Source organism: Aspergillus oryzae, chromosome 5 (assembly GCF_000184455.2).
Source record: "Aspergillus oryzae RIB40 DNA, chromosome 5".
Classification (NCBI taxonomy): domain Eukaryota; kingdom Fungi; phylum Ascomycota; class Eurotiomycetes; order Eurotiales; family Aspergillaceae; genus Aspergillus; species Aspergillus oryzae.
Genome location: NC_036439.1, coordinates 3,291,172 through 3,315,893, shown reverse-complemented (window position 1 = coordinate 3,315,893; position 24,722 = coordinate 3,291,172). Strand labels below are relative to the sequence as shown.

At 49.9% G+C, this 24,722-nt stretch overlaps 8 protein-coding genes across 8 annotated transcripts; 4 read left to right on the top strand and 4 right to left on the bottom strand.

Moving 5' to 3' along the window:
* Window positions 1-1,043: 1,043 nt before the first annotated feature.
* AO090120000241 (uncharacterized protein) lies at window positions 1,044-3,403 on the bottom strand (the record flags this gene model as incomplete). Its single annotated transcript, XM_023237661.1, has 2 exons — window positions 1,044-2,863; window positions 2,926-3,403. 2 exons carry the CDS (start codon window positions 3,401-3,403, stop codon window positions 1,044-1,046), a joined length of 2,298 nt encoding a protein of 765 aa, XP_023092469.1.
* Window positions 3,404-4,613: 1,210 nt separating this feature from the next.
* AO090120000240 (putative C6 transcription factor (Leu3)) lies at window positions 4,614-7,106 on the top strand (the record flags this gene model as incomplete). The annotated part of the gene is made up of 6 exons (XM_001823926.3): window positions 4,614-4,811; window positions 4,885-5,339; window positions 5,392-5,829; window positions 5,893-6,158; window positions 6,209-6,742; window positions 6,799-7,106. 6 exons carry the CDS (start codon window positions 4,614-4,616, stop codon window positions 7,104-7,106), a joined length of 2,199 nt encoding a protein of 732 aa, XP_001823978.1.
* Window positions 7,107-7,836: 730 nt separating this feature from the next.
* Window positions 7,837-9,544, top strand: AO090120000239 (uncharacterized protein; the record flags this gene model as incomplete). The annotated part of the gene is made up of 3 exons (XM_023237660.1): window positions 7,837-7,959; window positions 8,018-9,448; window positions 9,509-9,544. 3 exons carry the CDS (start codon window positions 7,837-7,839, stop codon window positions 9,542-9,544), a joined length of 1,590 nt encoding a protein of 529 aa, XP_023092468.1.
* Window positions 9,545-9,709: 165 nt separating this feature from the next.
* On the bottom strand, window positions 9,710-11,385 carry AO090120000238 (putative methionine aminopeptidase, type II; the record flags this gene model as incomplete). Its single annotated transcript, XM_001823924.1, has 6 exons — window positions 9,710-9,766; window positions 9,820-9,906; window positions 9,957-10,121; window positions 10,176-10,439; window positions 10,493-11,283; window positions 11,343-11,385. The coding sequence occupies 6 exons, from the start codon at window positions 11,383-11,385 to the stop codon at window positions 9,710-9,712; spliced, it is 1,407 nt and encodes a 468-aa protein (XP_001823976.1).
* A 286-nt stretch (window positions 11,386-11,671) lies between these two features.
* Window positions 11,672-12,115, top strand: AO090120000237 (uncharacterized protein; the record flags this gene model as incomplete). The annotated part of the gene is made up of 1 exon (XM_023237659.1): window positions 11,672-12,115. The coding sequence occupies one exon, from the start codon at window positions 11,672-11,674 to the stop codon at window positions 12,113-12,115; it is 444 nt and encodes a 147-aa protein (XP_023092467.1).
* A 430-nt stretch (window positions 12,116-12,545) lies between these two features.
* AO090120000236 (uncharacterized protein) lies at window positions 12,546-15,206 on the bottom strand (the record flags this gene model as incomplete). Its single annotated transcript, XM_001823922.3, has 1 exon — window positions 12,546-15,206. One exon carries the CDS (start codon window positions 15,204-15,206, stop codon window positions 12,546-12,548), a length of 2,661 nt encoding a protein of 886 aa, XP_001823974.1.
* A 2,819-nt stretch (window positions 15,207-18,025) lies between these two features.
* AO090120000235 (serine/threonine-protein kinase) lies at window positions 18,026-20,256 on the top strand (the record flags this gene model as incomplete). The annotated part of the gene is made up of 3 exons (XM_001823921.3): window positions 18,026-18,469; window positions 18,790-19,034; window positions 19,092-20,256. The coding sequence occupies 3 exons, from the start codon at window positions 18,026-18,028 to the stop codon at window positions 20,254-20,256; spliced, it is 1,854 nt and encodes a 617-aa protein (XP_001823973.1).
* Window positions 20,257-21,296: 1,040 nt separating this feature from the next.
* AO090120000234 (putative sugar transporter) lies at window positions 21,297-23,453 on the bottom strand (the record flags this gene model as incomplete). The annotated part of the gene is made up of 7 exons (XM_023237657.1): window positions 21,297-21,862; window positions 21,924-22,357; window positions 22,411-22,560; window positions 22,615-22,832; window positions 22,890-22,902; window positions 22,961-23,060; window positions 23,180-23,453. 7 exons carry the CDS (start codon window positions 23,451-23,453, stop codon window positions 21,297-21,299), a joined length of 1,755 nt encoding a protein of 584 aa, XP_023092466.1.
* Window positions 23,454-24,722: the final 1,269 nt, after the last annotated feature.

Genomic DNA, 24,722 nt, shown 5'->3' with positions numbered 1-24,722 from the left:
GAAGAGTCCTTACTACTTAGGTACCCGAAGGTTTATATATCCAGGGGACCAGGGGATCAGAGCAGACAAAAACAACCAGTATAACCTAATGATTACGTATATAACTATTCCAATGCAACTCTCCAACCTCGTAACCGTGGAATGGCATACTCTTCCCTAAGGTTGCATTTCCAGCTCGACTACCGAATGCAGCAGGAGTCTGAATCTACGGAAATAGATCGGCGATGGATCTTGGCAATCTTTGCCGGCTGTTATTGGCTATGTATGCGTGAATAAGTAAGTTAGTGCTGTGGATGTAAATAGCATAGATGAACCATGATGCCCTTTTCTCTATTTCTTACCACTTTCCTGGTGATTTCATCGCATCTTGAAGTTTGTTCTGGAGATTGATACCTGCGTCTTGTTCGGGTTTAGCGGCGCCCCCGATTGGGTTTGCCGGCCCGTGCCTCTACCTTGTCGGGAATTTATTCGAGGGTGCCCCAGTGCATACTATAAAGTTCATTGTGTTATTTGGATACATTTAAGCACCGTAAGTTGAAACATACTACGGTAGTCGAATATTCTAGCTATGATATCCTGGGGCTCTGCTAAATACCTCATACTATGACAGAGAGGCTTGGAAAGAACAGGCCATCTAATTCGAGCTGAAGCTGCTGTACGACTGTTAGTCCAAGGAGTCGACTGTGATTGTCACTATCTGTCTCCTGGCTATCTTCTGGATATAATCCCAGACGAGGTTAAAACTTAGCCACGGCTGGGGGGTTCAAGTGTAAAGATGGCGCTTCAGTCTTCGGCGGAATATCACAGACTTGCTGGCGATGGGGTTATTCCGGTTCATTAGTTGTATGTTTCTTGTCCTTGATCCGAGATGTTTTCTTGAATTTCGTTATTTATGGAAAGTAGGACCTTCTTCTCCTGTAGTCATTGTTGAAGATCGTATTAATTCATGGTATCGAGTATATAAAGTTCATGAGCAACGAATCCCAAACACGCTCGAGCTACATAATCATAAATTGAAGCAAGTATACAGGCTTAGAATCTCTTCAGCAACCACCACCACCTCCTCCACAGCCTCCTCCACCTCCACCACCACCACAGCCCCCGCCCCCACCTCCACCACTGCTACTTCCGCCGCAACCTGCACCACCTCCTGATCCACAGCCACCCGCTGCTCCGCCCCCTCCCCCGCCAGCACATCCACCAGCGCATCCCCCTCCCATCCCACCGCAGCCGCCGGCCGCAACGGCGCCTCCACAGGTCCCTGCAGCGCAGTTGCCATGGGCTCCGGAGACGAAGCTCATACAGCCTGGATTTGAAGGATATGCATTGGAGTGAACGCAGGGGTCAGCCACGTACGGGGCGTAGTATGGCACATACACCGGATAACCATATGCCATGGCATAAAGGGTGGCGTCTGAAGAACGGTCCTGTTCCTTGTTGCCTTGTTTGCGGTCTCGCTTCTCTGCACGACGGCGTGCCTTTTGGTAGTTGCTTTGAAGCTTTAGATGCTTCACGTATCGAGGATCAAAGCCGGCACGTGTCTTCTTTGTCTCCGCTGGGACAGCACTATGCGCGGAGATATGAGGGTTCTTCTCTGGATCTGAAGATATATCTGGCCGATTGTGGAGATTGGCGGCTGCTTCGCGAGCTCGAGAGGTTGATGAGGAGACAAAAATACCGTCGCTGAGATCCGGAGCTCGAATAGCCTCACAGTACCAGCAAGTGCACTCGCTGTAGATGTCACCCTTGGTGAGTTTCTTGTACATTTTGCTAGTCCACTCAAATCCATCCGATAATTTGGTTTCTTCGACCTTGTCGTCATGATCAATGAACTTGGGAACCCTGGTGTGTTGCCGTGTTGTAAAGACGGAGTAGTCAAAGTATCTTGAAGGCGATAGCTGATGGGTATGCCAGGCGAGATCGACATCCAGAGTTGGGACAGCCATATTGCGTGGGTTCTGTGCCATGATTTGGAAGAAGACCTCGTATTTTTTGATCAAGCGGTCCATGGTTGCCTTCACTGTAGGCGAGTGAAGCCAATCAATGTTGTCCATTTTTTGAACAAAAGTCCCCTGTCGAATGACAGCACCAACCAGGTCTAGAGCGAAGGGAGTATGATTATCCCAATAGCGAGCCATCATCCGACGGAACGCTACCTTCTCTTCTGGAAATAATGAGGATATACCTGAATCTGGGTTGACCCTTCGCATGACGTCCCGGCTCTTGATCCTGGACTGCAGCTTGTCGCGCAACGCCGCCATTGACTTCCAGTCATCGTCCGTTGGGTCAGTCTGAGAAAGGAAAATGGTGCCTATCGCCTTGATTAAACGATTAGGGAACAGGGACTGTCTCTTCTTTCGACTCGAGATTGTGGCGGCCTTTGGAACACCCCTAACATCATAAAACGTTCCAGGCATCGGCACATCTGAAGCCCAGAAAGCCCTAACATCTTTCCGAAACTTCTCGGTCTTTAGTGTCTCGTGTGTGATTTCGAATTTACAGACTGGACATTTCTTTTGGAAATTTTTATCTGCGAAGCCACGACAGTTTTCAAATGCTTCATCGACTGGGGCAGATATCTGAGCTTCGGTCCAGGGCACGGACAGCTCGTGCTTACAGCTAGGACAGCTGAGGGGCTTCTTCGATGAACATTTTAAGTTGTCCCAAGGCAGACCAGTTTTCTGCTGAAAGTGGGCTACCGCTGCTTGTCCAGCGTGGTATTCCAAGGATTGATCGTCGATGCAGGAGTTGACAAGTTCCCAAGGGAAACCAGCCGTCCAAAAGCCCATGGCACCTCCCCGAATGCAGTCTTCAAGAAAGACTCTAGGGTTCAGCATATGTGCGTGCCACACCATCAGAATATCTGATAGAGAAGTCTGTCAGCATTAGGGTAGTTAATAAAGGCCGGTTCAAGGCTTCACTCACCTAGAGGAGGCATTGTTTTCGGAGACCAGTTGTACGGCTTGTGATGCTCGGTAATTGAGTCATAACTGTCGTCCTCCAGGTCATGGAGCTTGGGAGCTCGGTCCGGAGATTGAATACACTCCTGCCACCAAGTCGTGTAGCGGTCGACCGCCCTGGCCGTGTACACAGCCCATCGCTTTTCTTTGACACGAGCAAATGCCTCATTTGTACTATCTCCAAAAATAGCTGGGTCAGGATCATTGATTTGAAATAGAGGGTTGATGTTGGTTATGTTGTCGCGTAGATCGGCGAGTGCTGCTAAGAACCTGAGATGAGCAATACATTGGTCTTGGGTGACCGTCGAACAAACAGGTGGTCCGGCCGTTTGGAACAGGTCCAGCGGCGGTAATACTAGGGGAGGCTGGTCAACCTGACCGTACGCTGGAGGCTCAGCTTCGGAGACGTCTTCCGTGATCTTTTCGAAAGGAGACGATTTCATCTTGTTAAAACGACTGAAGGTTCATATGCTTGAGGTATCATATTCTAAAGAAGAGATAGGGTGTTCGATTAACATGGAAGGAGTCATGCTGCTTTATATGTAATGTCTACACTTATATTAGAGGCCTGTGATGTAAGATTATGGCTCAGTAATGCCTCGCCGGGCAAATAGTAAGATGGGGGCGATGATCCATGGATGAGCGAATCAAAGGCCAAGGATATCATCATACATCTGCATCTGTGGAGAGACATTGTTTCTAGAAAGTCGGGCAACCCACTAGTGTAGCATTGCAGCAACAACCAACAAGCATTTCCTTCCATAACCAGCATGGAGGGCGATCATTGGGATAGGCGTCCTATCCTAGCGGCAGTGCAAGGCTCAATGACCATGACGGGGCGATGAGCGACACAGCCTCGGCAATACGATGTGTAGTTAATTTCGGGGGGTTGATCCCTAGCAAACTTGGTAGCATTTGACGACACGAGGCGGTTCCTAGCGTCGGCTAACTTTCGAACCCTTTGTTCTAGCGGCATTCCGCCATGACATGGAGATATGTGATAAGATCTCTCAGAGATGCGGAATGGGAGATCGACAATGCAACGAGGCGGAGGAATTTATGCGGCTCATATGTCTTTCACATGAAGTGCATTCGCCAAGTCAGTCAGACCATGACCGGTAGACCGGGAAAAACTCAAGACAGAATCAGGTACGTTGACCAAGAGAATCTTAGAGCGTACTAGTAAGTTAGTAACTATATCTCCATCTCATTAAGCCTCCGTTACCATCACGTGCAGCGGGTAAGCCACGTGAGAGCGAGATCGGACAGCTTCTCAATCGCCTTCCCCCCACTGTTGTTACTCATCCATTGCTGAGGGGATCTGATCATCCAGTCAACCGAGTTGGGAAAACGGTAGTTTGAAAATAGTCCATATTATTTGGTGTGACATCTATACCCTGTATTATTAACCTATTGTTTTATTATTATTATTTGTTCTTTCCCCCCCCCCTTGGGTTTGTGTGGAAAACTGCGTGGTGATTAGCCACGCCAAACTTTTTTTTTTCTGCCGTCCGAGCTTTATCGGTCGACTCACCCGCAACCAGCCTGGCGTCACTCGGAGCCCTGCCCAGCGGAATCGGAGGCGGGAGCCTGCAGGGGGGAATTCTGGAGCCAAGTGCAGGGAATAATGCTCCTGCTGCCACCAGTCCCGTAATGGGAGGTGTCAGCCATCCTTCTGCTTCGGCTACTGGCGGGCCCGATGGCGTGGGACCAGCCAGGAAGCGCACTGTTGCCATGGCGGGGTTAGACAGCTCTCCTGGCAGCGTGGATGACGTGGAAGAGAACGACCTTCGTGAGGAGAAGAAAAGGCAGCCTGTGAAGCGTGCCTGCAACGAATGTCGTCAGCAAAAGGTGAGCACCTGAACCACCGCAGACTATACTGTTGCCCTTACGGGCTAGACTAATTCATACTTCGTCACGGCAGTTGCGCTGCGATGTAGTTCAGGACCCATGGATGGACTGCTCTCGTTGTCGACGCTTAAAACTTGACTGCAAAATCGAATCCAACTTCAAGAGAGTCGGGAAACGCAGTCGCAATGCGGAGATGGAAAGAGAGATCATCGAGCTGAGGAAGCAGATTGCCAGCGTCCAGGCCAATGCTGCCACGTCCATGCCCCAACAACAACCACCGTCTATACAATCTACTCAGCATACTCCCAAACAGGAACACTCGAGCCATGTCAGTCCAGCTGGCGTTTATCACACGCCCTCTGGCATGTCTTCCGATCAGTATATGGGCTCTCACGAAGCAGTCGCATCGCTTTTGGACCTACGTTCGGGCTTCGATGGTTCTAACTATATGAGAAATGGGAGTCAACACTTCAAGCGGATAGAAGATGTTGTTGTCGTGCCGGAGAGGGTGACAGAATTGTTTGATCTGTAAGTCCCGGTCTAGATATGATGACTTGAGGGCGTGTCCTAATGCTGCCAGGTACTTTACTTTTTATCACCCTTTTCTTCCGTTCCTTGAACGAGGGCAGTCGCCTGATGAATATTATAATACATCACCCTTACTGTTCTGGACTATTATTAGCGTTGGGGCACGGCGTTATCAGCCCGATACGCACCTTCTGAACTCTCTCGCAGGCCCCGTTTCGCGACTGGTATGGAGTACGCTGGCAGACATCCCACAAAGCTATCATGTCGTGAAAGCTCTCTGCCTGCTTTGTACATGGCCATTCCCTACGAGCAGTACTTCTACCGATCCCACCTTTATGCTCTGTGGAATGATGATGCAGGTGGCCATGCAGCTCGGTCTACACCGCCCGTCATATGCTCAGGATTTCAGTAAATTCAGGGTGGAGCTTATCGAGGAAGAACTGAAAGATAAAGTGAGGACGTGGGCGATCTGTAATATTGTTGCGCAACGGTATGTCTTAACTCATTGTTCTAAATCTCTGGGATCATCTTTATCCTGACAGGTGTTATTTAGGGTTGCGACCGGGTACGGTCAGCCACCGTCCACTTTGTATGACTGGACACTGTCGAGCGAGTCACTGGATCCAAACTACAAGTTGCCTGAAGGTATCCGTGCGCGCCTTCAGATCGAAAAGTTCTGTGACCAGGTCACCAGAGCACTCTATACCAACCACCGGGACCCTGTTGGGCTGTGTAATGACCAGGAACGATCGACGCTGATCTCATTTTTCTCTCGGGATTTCGATGAACTCGAGTCGCAGCTGAAGGCTCAGAATGATTGTGAGCCTTACCCATGGATACATGATTGCGGTGCATACTAATCTGCCCAGGCATTACCGACCTTTATCTTCGCGCGGCGAACCTGCACCTACATCTGTCGGTCTTTTTCGACGACACTTCTGAGAAGGACTACCGTGATCGGCTTCTTTCTTTGTATGTCGCAACCAGAACATTTCTGGAGGCTGCTATGAACTTGGAAACGGAGGTTGGGCCGGTACTCTCCTACACGCCGTATTACATCTATCAGATGATGGTGGCAGCAGGTTGTACGCTGCTAAAGCTCGGCACGAGCTTTTTTGCCGCTCACATAAATATGGATTATACCAAGGCTCTTTTCAACCGGACCATTTGGGCTATCCGGGGAGTATCTGTGTCAAGTAATGACCTCCCAGAGCGGCTGGCCGAAGTTTTAGCCCAGATGTGGAGGCTGCAGAGTACACCATCCCCCAAGCCGACCACCGAAAGTTCCGAGATGGACGATTCCTTGATGCTGAAAGTCCGGTGTCGCATGAGTATGTCACTTCTTTTCGACTCGGTATGGCGATGGCGAGAAGACGCGCGGACGAAAGATCGAAACCTCGAAGGTATGTTTACCCAAGCGTAGACACGTTGTGCTGCTAGGGACTAATCAGAAATGTAGCCTATCTTAAGAACCCGACCAACCCAGATTCTAACGCTGAATCTTCTGCAGCGTCATCCGTTGGAGCTGCACACACCTCTAACTCGACTCCTGGTATTGGTGGAGATCCTAGCCTGGCACCTGCTCCCATTCTTCCGCAAGCCACGCTGGGCGTTCAGTCTGGTAGCAGTGTTCCGGGACTACCAAGTGGACTGATGGAGCCCAACTACGAAGTGTTTGACCCATTGAATTGGCTGCTGGATGGTCTGGTCGACTTGCCATACTCATATTCAACGATTTCCGGGATGGAGGCTCAAGGTATCGCATAGCCTTGACCGACAATGTTTTGTTTTGCTACCGTGCTACGATTATTGGCGTTTTAAGGCTGGCTTACTGCATATCCTGCGTGTATTTGTATATATACCCGAGGAGTCTGGTCGAACTGTTTGAATAATGCATTACTACTCTTCGAGACCACAGACAGGGACGATTTGCAGACGATCACAATTTACGAAGAAATGATTTCAGAATGCTGACTGAACGAAAGATATGTATAGAACAGTTGTATGCAAGATAGGATGCGTACAACATAAGTTTAGACTTAGTAATTATCAGTTTAATTGTTAAGAGTGTATCGCCTAGAGAGATGAGAGTAGACCCGACTATTTAATAGAGAGATACAACTAATGATACCATGTCTTACCAAGTAAAACCAAGCTTATTCAAGCTAAACAGTTGCCTGATAAGCAATTCCCGTCAAGACTTCACTAGCAATTCTTGACTGAGGCTTAGCTATGGTATTGAAGCACTAATGCTTGGCGGAGGGTCTGAGATCAAATATGGACAATCCAAGACAGCTATTACCAATCCTTAGTGGAGATGAGTTCAATGCTACCTTACCTTACTTTTAATATAACTACGGGCACCGGTAGTCTAATCAACTAGTGCTTATTCCTCCGAAGGTTAGCAACCATAAGTAAGTGTACATACCCTCTGACGCCATATCAGATCTACTGATACCCAACCTCTCTTCCACAAAATACAATACAAACAACAAGCATGCAACGCGGAACATCTCCCTTTACACCCGAGTTCGACGATCTCGTCAACACCCTCCTAGCCGAATGGCACGTTCCAGGCACCTCAATCGCCATCCTCGACGGCCCGGATACCTTCACCAAGGTAAGTACATGCTAAGCCAACACACCTAGTCTTAACCAATTCACCAAACCAAATCCAGGGCTACGGCATATCCAAATACCCCGACACCCCCGCAACCCCCCAAACCCTTTACTACACAGCCAGCACCACCAAATCCTTCACAGCAGCAGCCCTATCCCTCCTCATCGACGACAACACTAACACCACCAACCCCCTAACCTGGACAACCACCCTCACAACCCTAATCCCCTCCGACTTCATCCTCCCAAACACCCACGCCACAGAAACCATCACTCTCGAAGACGCCCTCTCCCACAGAACCGGCCTCCCAGAACACTCCTACCATTTCTGCCCCGATAATTCACTGTCCCCGAAAGACGAGGTAAGGAGACTCCGCCATTTGCCCATGACAGCCGCGATACGGGAGAAATACATGTATAACAGTTTCATGTACACGGCTGTTTCGCATGCGATTGAGACTCTTACTGGGATTGAGTTGGGGGTCTTTCTGAGAGAGGAGATTTGGGGACCGTTAGGCATGGATGCGACGTTTTGGAAGCTGAGTGATGTGCCGGATGGGGGGTTGGATGGGGAGGTGATGGCTGGGGGGTATGTTTGGGATGATTCTTCTTCTTCTCCTTCTTCTGGTTCTACTTCTGGTTCTACTTCCACTTCGTCTGGGTTCGTCGAGATAGACTACCCCGAGTATACGGAGTTATCAGGGGCCGGATGCATGATCAGCAATGTAGAGGATTATGCGAAGTGGATTCGATGCATGATGTATCAGAACGAACCACTCAGCAAGAAGGGACATGCAGCGCTTACAGAGCCCCGAATTGCATCAATGTCCGGGGCCACGAATCCATTCCCCGGACCACATTTATACGCGCTTGGGTGGCGGGTGGATTACTACCGGGGGGAGAAGATCGTGTGGCACACGGGGAGTATTAGGGGATTTGGGTCCGTGATGATGTATCTCCCTGACCGGGAATGGGGACTGGTTATCATGGGGAATTCGACGATGACGAGTAACCAAATGCAGCAAGTTTTGTATATGGATTTGTTGGATGGGTTGTTGGGGACGCCGGTGCGGGAGCGGGTGGATTGGGGAGCGGTTATTAGGGAGAAGAAAAGCAGGCGGCAGGAGGAGTTGGCGTGTGCGAGGGAGCGCCTTTATCCGGAGTTGCCTGGTCCGGTTTTGAGGCCGGCGTTGGAGGTCAGGGAGTATGTTGGGAGTTATTGGCATCCTGGGTATGGGGGTATGGATTTGGGGCTTGATGGGGAGGGGACAGGGCTGGTTGCTGATCGCCGGAGTCAGGAGTTTAGTATGTTGATTGCGTTGGAGCATGTTAGTGGGGAGTTGTGGTTGGCCAGGTTGCAGGAGATGTATAAGGATCCTCGAGATTATGAGGTTGTTCGTGCGGAGTTTAGACTGGGTTCGGACGGGGTCAGAGAAGTTGGTGTCGATCTGGAGCCGACGATGGATGGGAAGTTGATCTGGTTTCGGAGGGTAAATTGATTTTCTACATTGGCTATCTACTGGTGTCTGATTCATAAAACAAAATATTAGGAAAGAGCAGAATGTAAGTCATCTTGGCTATTGTAAGTAACAGATGTCCTACTTAAACTATCTAATCAGCACAATAGACCATGTTGAATGGCCTAAAACTAGATTGCAAACGAGTGTCGAGCATGAGCCATGTTGGATGGCATCAAGCATAACGATTCAAAGGGAGAAGTCCCCTATACCACTGATGCGCACGCAAAGAGATCAATAGTCATTTCCACGGCTGACCACTTCCTTGCACGACTCTCGCAACAGTATAGTCTGCAAATCAGGGTTAGCTCTGCTTCCTCGCAGCAGTACAGGAGCATACTCACATGTTCGAACTGTGCCGAGTATGACCCCTTCATATCCATCAGAGGTGCGTATTGCTCCACAATCCCATTGTTTACAAGACTGTTCATCTGTTCCGGAATTAGCACACTATCCGGTCGACAGGATGACGAATACTTACACCGGCCAAGTAGCGCTCGACCCCAAGCCGTTCGAGGTAGCGGCGACAGAAGACAATCGAGCCGAAATTTTCATTGATTGTCTTGTACAAAGATCGGGCCGAGGCCAGAGGGGACGACACCTTCTTCGGTGCGTTCGGGTCTTTTCCATACCCATAAACGCCGAACTAGCATGTCTGTGAGCACTTTAACTCATATCAAGCAAGCAGGGGAAAACATACGCCCTCCACTGTAGAGCCACGGCCCGTCGAGCCAAACGTTTCGATGGCGAAGATCTCCCCCTCTTCCATCTTTGTTTGGCTGGAATTCTTCACGAATGGAATAGACTTCCCACCGTGAATCTGATAGCGGTTGATATTATGCCCGCTAATATCTCGTACCGGCTTGACAGGGAACACTTTGCCGCCGATTTCGACCTCATAGCTTTCCATCGCCTCTTGGATGGCAGCACTGACATCGCTGATACGAACATCAATTCCAGCATTCTGAAAAACGTTAGCTGCGCCCTAACCTGTGAGACACCAGGACTCTTTCCTACCTTGATACCGGTGTTCGTAGCATCCTTAACGGCGGCAAGTAGATTGTCGTAAGTTGGGTCAAACGACATTGTAAACGCACTGTCAACAATCCAGCCATTGATATGGACACCAAAATCCACCTTCATCACATCGCTTGCTTGCAAGACGATGTCCTTTTGGCCTGGATTAGGCGTGTAATGCGCAACGCAATCGTTCAAGGCGAGTCCCGTGGGAAATCCCATTCCCGACTGGAGACACTGCCCGGTCTCGAGGCCAGCATTGTCTAGTAGCGCTCTCACGCCATCCTCAATGCCCACGGCAATCTCCGTGAGAGTCTGGCCAGGCCGAACGTTCTCCTGGGTCCAGTGTCGGACCTGACGATGTATCTCTGCTGCTTTGCGATAATCGGTGAGGACACTGTCATCCTGAAGATAATTCCGAGACAGATATCGGACTTCCTCGGACGTCGTGCGCGCCGTGCCCTCGACGACGGATCCATACTCGTGGGTCTCGCCCACGGGGAACTGGCCCGTGGGGAAAAGATCGTCCAACGGGACCCGTGGCGGCGATGACTGCTTTAACGCCGAAATTTTCTTCTTGGGCTTTCTTCGTTTCTTTTTCTTACTGGTCGTTTCCGACGAAGGTTGTTGTTCGGTTAGTGGGGTGGTGGTAACGGCGCCATCCTTTTCGTCTCCATCGGCGCCGTCGTCCCCATCGCCATCTCCCAAACTGCCGTCGCCGTCCCGGGACAGATGGGCGCCTCGCGGCTCTCCACCAGCAGAATTGGGACTGGTTGAGTTGGACGGATCATCTGCACGGTATAAATAAGCACAACTCTTACAGTGATAATAGAACAGGGTTGATTCATACTACCGCCTCTTTGGCCCTCGCCTTCAAATGTTTTGGAGCCCATCTCGACATGAGAAATTCAATCTTTCAAACACCGATGAATGGTTGTAGCCGATGAGAAGTGAAATGGTGCAGTTTCAAATTTCAGTTGTTATACGAGCTCACCCCCACTAGTTCCTGTTCGGGTATAGCGCTGACCTGCCTTACCAGAAGTAACCAGTTTGACTGATTAGTAGTAGTAGTATTGAACCCGGAGTATGTAGATCACTTACTTACTCCCTGTCTATCACCGGGCGAAAACCACTGTACAATATAGCATATACCTAGTCTCAAATTTACGTCAATATAGAATGACTTTTCAAACAACGCGGCCGTCTTCTACACTTCTAGTCCCCTCTAAACGGCCTCTTTCCGCCCCCAGAAACCCCACCCTCTCTAACACGACCGCTACATACCCGCCGATACATATTCGTTCAACATCAACTTCTACGTCAACGCCGGCAGTGGCCGAATCTAAATCCAAGTCCAAATCTATCTCGGAGAATCAGCATGTGGAGCTGAACTCTCGGCCCACGACTGTCGAGTATGATTTCTCGTCCGGTCCGCAGCCGTTCTTGGATCCGGCGTTGTGGGAGAATGTGAAGGCGGTGGACCGGCTGCGGAGGGAGGGGGAAGGACTCGGAGAAGGAGATGTTTACGTTAAAGAGAAAGAGGAGGAATTGAGGAGGGAGAGGGAGAGGGAGGCAGAGTTTGGAGGGATGGCTGTTAGGGGGAGGATGGGGAGGTGGAAGTGATCCACTGCATACCTTTCTTGGCTTTGACATTGCTTGCGTGTTCAGGTCCCCCCCCCCTTTAATATATAAATTTACGAGGTTCAGGGACACGAGACAATATATATGTTATGATTGTGCATTGTTATCTTGTATTTCTCATGATGGGCAATTTTATAATCTCATCAAAATAGGCGTATGATACAGAGAACACACATAATGCGAAATGTCACAGCGCCAGAACAATCATCGTGCTGGATCTCGTGTTCCGTGGGTCCATCATTCGTGACTCGTCAAGCATCAATATAGTTGCAACAGAAAGATAAACATATTAAAGAAAAGAACATATAAAGAACAAGAGAAAAAACATTGATCGTTCATGCATGATCGTCATCCATCATATAGGTCGTGTCGTGTTGGTCGTACTCGAGCATCGTCGATCATGTCGTAAGAGTTACTGCACCATACTCCGCGTCTGCATGCTGGAGTCCACGAGGACAGCCTCACCAATGCTCTGCTTCAGTGCCTCACGTCGGGCCTGTCGCTTGCCCTCGCCACGCTGTTGCCAACTGCGTCTTAAACGCTTACGGAAGCTGCGCACGGAACCAAACCGAAGCCGCAATCGCCACCATGAGAGGGAGCGATACCGTCGCTGGTGAAGAGAAGTCTGCGAATACAACGCCTCAGGCATGAATACTCGACTGCCCACGAGACTGTCCCGAGCCTGGCGACGGGAAGCCGCCTCGTCGAAAGATCGTTTCGTGTCAATGCTGCGAGGAGAAATAGGAGGCCCTTGAAACACAACCCGCTGTTGGGGCATCCCCAAAGAGTTGCTAATGACTTGGTCTGCCTCCAACGCAGGAGAACAAAAGTTCTGTTCGCGAGGGGAGTGGTCTTCAGATTCCGATGTATCTTCCCAAAACCGACGAGGCCTCCAGAACGGGTGGAGTTTGCTGTCAATATCTTTCCCTGCCATGCGATTTTTCGCCGACGTCACCGAGAATGATCGAGCAATGGAATTAAAGGAATCGGAACGAGGTCGGAGCTTCCAAGGGCGTCGAACCGACCCGAATCGGCGAGGGAGCTGCTCACCCGTCTGCCCATTTCCCGTGGCCCTTTCGGGCTCACGATCTGCCTCATTCACCGGGGTGGGCGGACTGACCTTACACACTGGGGGATTCGGTGGCTGGCGCGGGTTCTGCAGCGGGGAGTCTACCTCGACCGGTCCTGGGCTTTGAGGAAGTTCTGGCTTTGCCGGACTGCCTTGGTATTCCACTCGAATTGCTAGCCCTTGAGGCCCAGACCGGTGCTGTGGGTCAACCAGCAGTAGAGATTCATTGTTGTGTGGAAAGAAAGGAACCAGAGTAGCTTCACTAATCTCAACTAGTCCTGGTGATGACGACGGGATTGACCCTAGCGTGAAAGCCCCTGACGGCGAGCGTAAGTGGGCCATGTCCTCTACTCCGATAATAATGGACTGCGTCTTTAACACATCGGCTCGGTCACGTACTTGGGGTGCTTTCGTCGGCTCAGGCATCGGTGGCTCAGGCTGCTGGTTTTGCTTTTCGTTCTCCATCGCCGATGGGTGGTTGCGCGAACTCATTGATGTGAGGGACGTGGCCCGGGAGTTATTTTGGCTGGTCGGCGCGGATAACGACGAGCTGCGTGGAGGGATAATGGGCCGACCAAGGCTGCGACCACGGAAGTCTGTGTCCTGATGGGCGGGCGCACTGGAATTCGACAGGGTACGCTTCTTTTGGGGCGGGCGGTCAAGTGACTCGGGTCTGCTCCCTGATCTCGTCCGTGTTCGGCGGCTCGATGGCCGAGAGCTGGCGTTGGATGGCTTTCTGCTGGTTGAGGCCGAGGATCTCAAAGAAGAATGACGCTCTGGGATCACCACGACCGGAACAACCTCCACATGCTGCCGAGGGCCGCCCTGGGTTGAGCTCTCAGAGATGGACATCTCCGACGCGATGCTTCTACGATCATGTTCAGAAATACGGGCAGCTTTGTGAACCAAGCGGTGCTGCGATTCTGGATTCGAGACCAGGGATCCACGCTCTGACTTCGTGATAGGAGAGCTAGTCGAACGCAGCGAAACCCTCTTCTCTGTATGGCGAAGGGAGGGTTTATACGGCTCAGGTGTGTCAACAATCATCACTTCGATGGTGGATGATGTGGACACGCCCGAAAATCGGCGAGTATCGTCGTGGTTGTAGGAATCTGTTCGACCCTCCGGAGGATTCCAGTCGATCTGTTCAGGATACTGCTCTGGATATGGACTGGCGCCGGTGTCCTGAGCATCTCGGACTCGAACGCGTACATTCCTCTCGCGCGTTCGTGGGACATCCAAGTCGCGCGCACTTGTGCTATACGTATCCTGAGGCAGTTCCGGTACGTTGGCGGTGGGGAGAGTATCGGAGGAATGGTTCCTTGAGCGCCTACGCCTCTGACGCGACGCAGCATATCTGTCGCTGTTCTCCGTTGCCCATTCTCCGTTAATACCTTCGTACCGGGATGGCTTTAATAAGATGGCATCGGAGTGGTCACCGACAGGTGTGGTGTCTTCTGGCCTGGCCTCATTGGGTTCTGAATGAACACTCTTTTGCAGTGACCTCTGTCTGGTCGACTGACGCGACGATGGGGACGATCGGTGAGGGGTCTCGGTCTCACCGTCGGAGATCATTTCGCATGCTGTTTGGAAAGACTCCGCACGAGACGAGCAAGAAGCCTGCCGGAATTGACCACCAATTGTGGGTCGATAGGTCGTGGCAGGAAGTCGAGGCGGCGTCGTTTCGGGGGTGGGGGGATGCGATGGTTTTGAAGGTGTCACCGTTCCGGACATGGAGTGCGGCGAGGCGAGCTTTTGCATTTCCAGCTCTTTGGGAGTTGGGGATTCATCTGAAGGAACACCAGGAGGTGTTAAAGGAAGAGTAGGCGCCGTTGCGTGAGCACCGCCATTTGAAGTGTCAACGATGGGGTCAGATGGAGACGCGTTGATGACATGTACACTTGGATCGCCATTTGGCCTTCGGGGAAGTGACTTGTGGGCCCTGAATAGCGGCCGGCCCAAGTGCTCTAGTGAGGCGGGAGACGTGCCAGCAATGCCGGGCATGTTGACCGAAGAGCCCAACTGCACCGTAAGCCGGAAATCACAACGTTGTTGGTCACCGGATTGTTGGCAAAACTGAATATTATTACCAAACTATGGGGCCGCTGCAGAGTAATATCATGATACCAAGACTGTTTCGAATAAGATTGGTCCAGGAGGGTTAATGCTGGCGTCGCATATCGAAAGCAAGGCGATCTGATCCGTAGGGTCGAGTTTCGACACTACGGTTCCAACCGAAGGCAACAAGATAAGGAAATAAGAAGAGAGAAAGACAAAAAGAGAGAAGAAGAAAGCAAAACAAAAAGAGACCACAGGGTTGTGTTCCTGTCTTTCTTAAGATAAAAAATATTCAGAGTGCAATCTTAAAATCATAAGCATAAGAATAAAGAATAATAAGAAGAATCCAGCAAGGGCAGCGTACGGAGTAAGGGTACCGTTCGGGAAGCGCGTCTCGATGGAAACCCAAAAAGATATGAGAGATCCACTCTCAACAGTCAATAATCTAGAGGCTGAAGGACTCCGAAAATAGAGTACCCAACTTTGAAAAATGTAAAGAGGCAGGGCGCGACACGCAGGGAGTGACCGCGTTGGTACCAAAGAGATGACTCGAGTGCGAACAGCGAGGCGATGAAAGGGACATTCCACGTTGCGGATCCGATGTGCAAGTGGATTGTTTCGGGTGGACCAGTGACAGGCGAGAATGATCCACTAATTAATCAGATTATAAACCTGTAGCGATGATGACCAGTCTATGGTGTAGAAATACGTATATACGTCCGTATAGTCGCAAAGTCGATCTTGTAGAGTTGTCGCTTAAACACACAAGAGGACACGATACATGAAGAGGCGGGGGAGGAAAGAAACGCTGACGAGGGGTAGTCGACTTGCAGAGTCAAAGTCCTAGTTAATTCGGGTATTCAACCCCTGCAGCAAAGGTTCTTTTTAGTCTCAAACGCTTTCATTCGCCCATACTGTACGACGGTTCAAGGTCGCACTGCTACACAGTCTCTGCTATGCTATGCTGATGTGCTCCTAGCACTACTATATTCTTGTCCCACTCAATGCAATTGGCTGTACATATTGTGTTGATTATAGTTGGATCTTCAATTGACTCTTTCTATCTTATTCTATGTTATTTGTTTTTTTTCGGCCTTCAAGTATGTCATAGATAATGCTAATCATGCTTATTATCTCTTATTATCTCGGGAGTGGCGTCTCGTGCCCATGGTTGCTGAGAGCATGTTAACCCTCCCTTGAGTCCAATGAGTAGTTGCCCGGTCAAGGAACCGGTCGCGGAGGATTTTTGGTTCCCTATACAGCAGGAGAATCGGGTCCCAGACAAAAAGTTGGAAAGGTCTGAAACAGATCCTGTCCACCGATCCAGGATATCCGGATCCCCGAGATACATACATATCTTAAGCACATCCCCAGGGCTTTACATATGTACAGTGTAATTGGGAAAATCATAGAGGAAATGCATTGCAGATATAGGTACATGCATGCCATACCACTATCCATGTCGCTTAGTCTCATATTAAATTAATTTTTAATTTTTCAATTTTTAAATTTTTTTTCCTTTCCCATTCCCTTCAGCCGCCATCTTTACATAGTTCGGCCGAAACTTCAATAGATGACGAAAGAGGATCTGGAGGAAGAAAACCCGGGCATATGATATCAATCTCAACCTCAGTTTACTGGTACGGTACCTGTTCAAGATGGTTGGGAGGTTACAGACGGGTATGGTACCGTATGGCTAGTTTAACCCATCCATTGGCACTGATGATGTTACTTTCTTGAAGCAAACAACAAGACAAAGAGTGAGAGAATGAGATGAGATGAGGAAAAGGGAAGAGCCATGGAGGCTGAGTCATCGGATGACATAACCGCTTGCCCCAGGGAGTCCATCTCCATCCGCGACGTCATCGTTGAACATTCTCCTTCATAATGACGAGAAAAGCGAACAATACAGAATGAGGGAAAGAAAAGGATCGAACAGGAATTCCCGGTTTGGTTTCTGAATTGAATTATGATCACCGTCGATGAGGTAGGTCGCGAAAAGGGGCCCTTCTTTGGAATCTCTGGCAATCGTCTCATCTGATCTCTTTTAAAGATAATCCTCAACCTCAGCTTCCGTCACTACTGCTCTTTTCCCCACCATTGATTTCGGGCTCTGATTCCTTCATTAATTCGCTTCCATCACCCGTCGTCGCATTTTAAAGAATTAAGTGCCCCATTCTCTTGACCTACTACACTGCTTAGGGAATCCTTTGCATATTTCTTTTATTTTTTATTTTTCTTCTTCTTCTTCTTCTGCTTCCTCTCTTGACCTTTCCTCAGACATTTAATTTTGATTTATATCTCATTCTTGGGATAAACTTTGACCACTGGAAACGTTACCAGACGTTTTGTTTGCCTTTTCTATTTCCCCCAGTGACGCCAGCCCAGACTCGGCGGGGTAGGAAAAAGAAAGTGCAAAAAAAAAAAAGTGGAAAAAAGAGAAATTTTACAAATTTAATTAAAGAGAAGAACAGAAAGAGGAAAGGCTAAAATTGCCTACTGAAGAGAGGAAAATACGAACAACTTATTTCCCCCCCCCCGGCCGAAAACCACCATCATCACCAACGTCATTCGACCCGATAGTCTCTCATCATCATTATTTTTTGTTTTATTTTTTTGCCTCCCTTGTCCGATTTCCCATTTCCTTTAACTTGTGTCCTCCTTCCCCCGACGCCCGCCTCTCTTTCCACCCCCACTCCCTTACTTCTTTCCCCCCTTTACTTTACTTTTCTATCTCTTTTGGACTGGATTGATTACTCAGCACCATGAGTACCATTCAAAATTTGAAGAATTTCATACGTCATGGGAAACAAGCTCGCTTGGTAACTCCCCATGCCGAGCCAACCACCAATGTTTCTCCCATACATGCCGAGCATCAACGTCAGCCCCAAGGCTCATACCCTCCTGCCGCAGGCAACCTAGATGCCATTGACAGCAGGCTTGGAAACGGCCAAGCTCAAGCGCCTCAAAAGTCGTCGGCTGAGACTCAGTCGAGGCGAGCCCGTGATCTAGAGATCGAGCAGATTGTCGCCGAGGAGCGAAGCCAACGAAACAAAATGCCTAAGTACCCAGGACTGGAGCGCTGGATCTTGACGGACAAGATGGGCGACGGCGCCTTCAGTAATGTCTATCGTGCCAAAGATTCGACGGGAGAGCATAACGAAGTAGCGATTAAAGTCGTCCGCAAGTTTGAAATGAATAGCAATCAGGTAGGCTTCTTTGGACTTAACCCTTGTTGTTCTCCTGATACCACTCCCCTCTTTCCCAATTACCCTCATCTGCTCAGAGTTATGCTCGTTCTCTCTTCCTGTGCGCTTAAACCAAACCATTCGCCGTCTCTCTTAGTCCGCCGCCCATCTGCATCCCGAGGTCAAACAAACCAAGGTTACGGAGGTGCGCAAATCTCTTAGCCACAGTATACTGACCCGCGATCTTTCTTATTTCCTGTTACGTCTCGATTCTCCTTCGTGTCTTCTGTTTCTTACCAAGCAAGTCATAATAGGGTAGGGTTGCTGATTGCGATTCACAGCGCGCCAACATTCTGAAAGAAGTCCAAATTATGCGCCAAATAGACCATCCCAACATTGTCAAGCTGATCTCATTTTCTGAATCACGCCAATATTACTATATCATTCTGGAACTCTGCCCTGGCGGCGAACTGTTCCATCAGATCGTACGGTTAACCTACTTCAGCGAGGATCTAAGTCGGCATGTTATCACTCAGGTTGCAAAAGCAATTGAGTATCTGCACGAGACCTCCGGCGTCGTCCATCGGTATAATCCTCCTGATGCCTTCAAAACAACATGACCAGCGGCTAACAGCATCTCCAGTGATATTAAGCCGGAGAATCTTTTGTTCTATCCTATTCCCTTCGTTCCAAGCAAGAACCCCAAGCCTCTTCAACCCGGGGATGAAGACAAAGTCGATGAAGGGGAGTTTATCCCCGGAAAGGGATCCGGCGGAATCGGTGTCATTAAAATTGCCGATTTCGGTCTCTCAAAAGTCATCTGGGACAGTCAAACTATGACTCCTTGTGGGACTGTTGGTTACACTGCCCCAGAGATCGTCAAGGATGAAAGATACTCGAAGAGTGTCGACATGTGGGCCTTGGGTTGTGTGCTTTACACTCTCCTCTGTGGTTTCCCGCCTTTCTACGACGAGAGCATCCAAGCCCTAACGGAGAAGGTGGCGCGCGGCCAGTACACTTTCCTGTCGCCGTGGTGGGACGACATCTCGAAGTCTGCAAAGGATCTGATCTCCCATCTCCTGACGGTGGATCCTGAACAACGATACTCGATTAAAGAATTCTTGGCCCACCCATGGATACGTGGAAGCGACGAAGAAACCCAGGCAGCCACAGACGCCCCCCCATTGACGACTCCTCTGCCCTCCGCCCGTCAACAGCCGTTGGACGCTTTCGCGGCAGACCAGGCACCATATGCTCCAGCCAGCGCTCGACTGTCGGACCAGCCCTCCGCTGGTCTGGAACGCCCGATGGACTTCCGGTCGCCCGGGGCGATCAACTTGCGCGAGGTCTTCGATGTGGGCTACGCCGTCCATCGCCAAGAAGAAGAAAGCAAGCGGCTGAAGACGTCCCGCGGCCGCGGGGCCAACCCGACCACCGGGTTCCAGTCGGCTCTGAACCCCCTCAACGAGGATTATGACGAGGATGGCCCGCAAGTCACGTATCAGCCCATTCACCAGAATGAGTATGCGGCGCCGAAGGTTCACAAGGGCTCTCAACAGTCTCGAGAAGTGGCTGCAATGGAGGCCAAATTGCGATCCACAAACTTGGGCGCGCCGCCGAGCGCTGCCGCCCAAGTACGACAGTCTCATCAGCCTCGACAGCCGCAGCAGGGCTACGGCACACATAGTGCCAAGGTGGCGGCGGCAGCCAAGCAGAATATTGCTCGGTCATCGCGGCAACCATTCGAACTCAGTCTGGATAACGCGACATTGTTAGAGAGGAGAGGTAGACGGCATCAGGTTGTCTGAAATCGTAATACCTCCTTCGAAATGAATTTTTACGACTAAGAACGATGGGCCATGAATTCTATTCCATGATCATTGGGTGGTAGGGTCGCATTTGTCTCGGGTGTTATTCCCTTCAGGTTTTTCTTCTTTTTTCTGGATTAATCAGGTTCGGGCAAAGCATTTGTTATGGGCTTTTATTGGGTTTCTCTACGGGGATATCTACGTTACTGTTTTATGTTCTGATACTTGCGCACTTTACATTATTTTCGTGGCATATGGAGAATGCGGGACATAGGGAATACTTGCATTTCGAAGAAGTGCGTCTGTTATATTGGCCTGCTTTTGTAATTGTTTGTCTCGTTTACGCGTAAACGCTCCTCGATGTTGTATAGTACAAAGTAACAGAGACACGCATCTAGATATTTATGTAACTATTCAAAATGCTTTGACAATGATCTTTAGTCCTAAGGCAGCCGACATGTCGCTCAAGTCATTTAACAATCACGAGTCGTTTTCTTTGTCTCTACGCGACCGTTTTGAGGCATTTCCACAATAAATAAACTTTTATTTCATTGTCAGTTTTCATTGTTCTATCTGAGAGAATTAAATACCCGACCAATTGGGGACAAAAGGACTTGAAAGGTTGAAAAAGTCAAAGTGGAAGAAGAGAAATGGTATTCAACACATCCTTCTAGCTAAATGATTATGCACAGGGTATACGGGTAGAAATATTTATATATATAACGGGTATATGGCATATATACTTTTGATTTTAGGATTTGGCAGCAGGTAAGTAGGTAAAGTAAGCATTCATGTGTCGTGAACATAATATCAAACATCATGAATCGAATCCAGTGTATACACGAAAGTGAGTAAAAGGGTATGTAAATGTATATGTATAGAGAATCCGTTGCCATATAAATTTTATCCGAAGACAAGGGGGAAAGTAAAAATGGTATCATGCACATAAGTGTCACACAAACAGGGAAGAATCTTTTCATATCCTACATTCGATCAGGGCAAGAAAGTAAGGACTCGATGAGACACCAACAGAGTCAGATCTAAAGGGACTGTTTCCCTCTCGTTTCGATGGGGAAGCAACACATAGCGACGAAGGAAGCGAGCATGAGAGCACCGGAGGCGTAGATGGGGGCGTTGGGGTTTGCGGAGCCGCTGTAGATGGCGACGAGGGGGGCGCAGAGGCCGGCGATACGGTTGAGACAGCTGGCGATGCCGGTTCCGGTGCCGCGGTTGGGGGCGGGGAAGACCTCCGGGGTGTAGGCGTAGAGGACGCCGTACATGATGTTTTGGAAGAAGGCTTCGAGGGAGGAGCAGACGAGTTGGACGTTGGGGTCTGTGCTGGCGGTGAAGCAGAAGAGGAGGACGCCGGTGATCAGGGTGGAGATGATCATTGTGCCCTTGCGGCCGATGTATTTGATGTCGACGGTGTAGCAGGCCAGGATGGAGCCGGGGACGCCGACGATGGAGGTGATGGCGTAGTTGCGGTACACGGTGTAGGTGGATTGCTCGGCGCCGCCGCCGGATTGTTTGAGGTATTGGGGGAGGAAGGCGTTGAAGAGGGGGTAGCCCATGCCAATGGTGGCCCAGCAGAACCAGAGGAGGACGGCTGTGGGGGGTGTTTCATGTTAGTTGTGTGTGTGGTGGGAGTAGTTGGAAGTGAGACGTACTGTTGATACCCAGCTTCTTGGTGCCGAATAGAGGCTTGATACGTTCCAGGGAGAACTTGGAAAGGTATCTTGCGATGATCTCCTTGACTGTAAGAGTCTGCTTTTCGACTTCTTCCGGGTAGCCACCGATCTCGTTGAGGATGTCCTCGGTGAGCCAGGTTTGCTTCTTGTTCTTGTGGGCAATGCCGTGGACAGCATGGACAGCCTCGGTCTGGCGACCACGAGAGAGCAAGAACTTAGGCGACTCGTAGAGGTGGAAGAGGAAGAAACGACAGAAGAACATGGCAAAGGTCAGAGCACCCAAGGTGAGGACCAGGTATCTCCACCCCATGTTATCTTGCTTGGTGCAGCACTGGACACCATCGGCAACACTGTTGCAGGCAGGCAGGTCACTAGCGCAAGAGTATGTTGGAATGTAGGCCCATGCGAGCAGACTTCATCGGCTGTTAGTTGAATGTGTCAGGTATCAATAGACGGTAGAGCATACCTGGAGATAAGTTGACCAATGGGCCACCAGACACTCAGCATGGTCAGGAGGTTGCCAGAGGCGAATGGAAGAAACTCCAAGAAGAGTGCGCCATCAACTGGAAGATTTCCACCAACACCGAGACCCAAGCAGGAGAATAGGGCACAGGCACTGATTTATTCGTCAGCAATCATTCACCATTAGAAGCAGGAAGAGAGGACATACCCGATCCAGTTGGGACTACCCCCGGCGGCCAGACCGAACACACTGGTGATGAGAAGAGTCAGGTTGAAAGCAGGACGACGTCCAATAACATCCGATGCGACACCCCAGAACGAAGCACCCAGGCAGAGACCCAAGAACAACGCGCAGGTGGTGAAACGGACACGACTTTCAGAGACCCCGAATTCCGCGGACATTTGAGTCAATGTTAGGGCAACACCCTACATCACCTTAGTACATGACATGGAACATCAGGAGAGCATGTTCCGGTTTCCTACCTGCAACCAGAGACTAATCAAGGACTGTTAGCCACAAATTCGATTATCAAGACAGGGACAGATTCGCTTACTTGTCTGCCAACCAACCACATCCACAGAGTGCAAACAGCTCCCACTGATAACGGCCCATGCCGATATCCTGAATGGCTCTGTTGATGACCTTTGCTTTGCCTGTAGACAACTATCAGATCCGCATCTCAAATGGGGTTATACGGGACTTTTTTTTCCCGGTCTTCTTTTTGTATAAAGGGGCAAGTGGTTATTTCATGGGCAACAATATAGGCACATACGGTCATATGCGGAGTCATGGCCGGAGGCGGCAATGTCGGTTTCCACTTCGGCGCGCAGGCTTTCAAGGGTCAAGTGGGCATTGTCCGGGAGGGAGGTAGCGACACCGTTCTCCTCGGAGGGAGCTTTGTCGCTTCTGGCGTCATGTTTCTCGTCATGGCCAGAATCCTTTTCATGTAAAGACGGGTTCGGGTGGGAATGCGCTGGGGCACTGCCGAGGGGCACGACCACCCCGGGGAAGTCGTGGTCGTGTTTCTTAAATGGGTTGAACACCATGGTGCCGGTTCGTTTGCTGCTATGGACAGATGGGCTGGCGCGCTCTGGGAATCTTCTTCTCGATACCGGAGGGTGGTGATCGTCTACCGTCCGAGATCTAAGTTGTCGATTGGCAAGCCGGTCAAGGGGGGCTAAGTCTACTTTGGTCCGTTATAGTCGCAAAGGCAATCTCTATCGGGGTCTGGGTCGGTAGGGCTTCTGGTGATGCAGACCGGGGGCAAGCAATGGCGCTCAGGGGCCGAGATGGCAAGGCGCAATGGCTGTTCAACTGGGCTGTAAGTCGTCCAGGGTTTCAACAGGTGGCGCTAGGGACGTGATGCCGGGAAAAAGGGCGAGTTTGGGCTGTTGTTCGAGATTTCGATGGAGTGTCCGTATATACCTGAGGACAGCTGCTACTGAACGTGTGTCGAATAGCTGAAGATGTGACAGTCTGCTGTCACGCTAGACAACAAGTGTAAATGGTATATAGATCAGAAGGGAGTTTGAGACAGAACTTGGACGGTCCGTGTTTGATGTTCCTTGGATCGCAATAATTATTTGAGAACAGGAAGACGAAGCTGCGATAGCTATCGGCCTGGCGATTGAAGATCTGGGTTGGAAAGTGTGGGGATGGAAGAGGTGGAGGAAGAGAGAATGAAGTATGGAAAGAAGAGAGGTGAAGAAAGGCGACGAGGCAGAGAAGATGAGGAAACTGGGGGCCTATATAAGCAATCCAATTCCTCCTACTAACCAGACGAGAAGAAAAAAAAAAAAAAAGGAAAATATGGTTGAGAGAGAAAGATAAAGCTCCTATCAGACAATCATCTTCCATGAGGTATTCTTTTTTTTTACTTTTATTTTTTTTTTCTCCTTGGCGTAAAACAGACGATTGAACCTCGTATCGGGCGGTATTTGTAAATTACATTCATTCGGTAGAAGCCGTCCAGTTCGTAACGTAATGTGGCAACCACGGAAAAATCATCTGGATGCTATTGCAGGCCAATGATGCCATCTGCTACCATACCCTTTCGCTGACGCCCCATGGGAAGAACAACGTCGATACATAGGTCAATTCTCTGCTGGAAACCACAGTTTACCTATGGAAATGCAAAGAGTTCTCGGTGGTGAATTCCAACCCAGTGAATCACTCCCTCATTGTTGATATCATACTCACCGGATATCTGAAACTTTCACGGGGGCCGTTCCGGGACTCGTCTCTCGTATCAAGAAATACTGTACTGACAGACATGCAGACGAATATCAGGGAAAAGGTCCTCGCCCAACTGACTT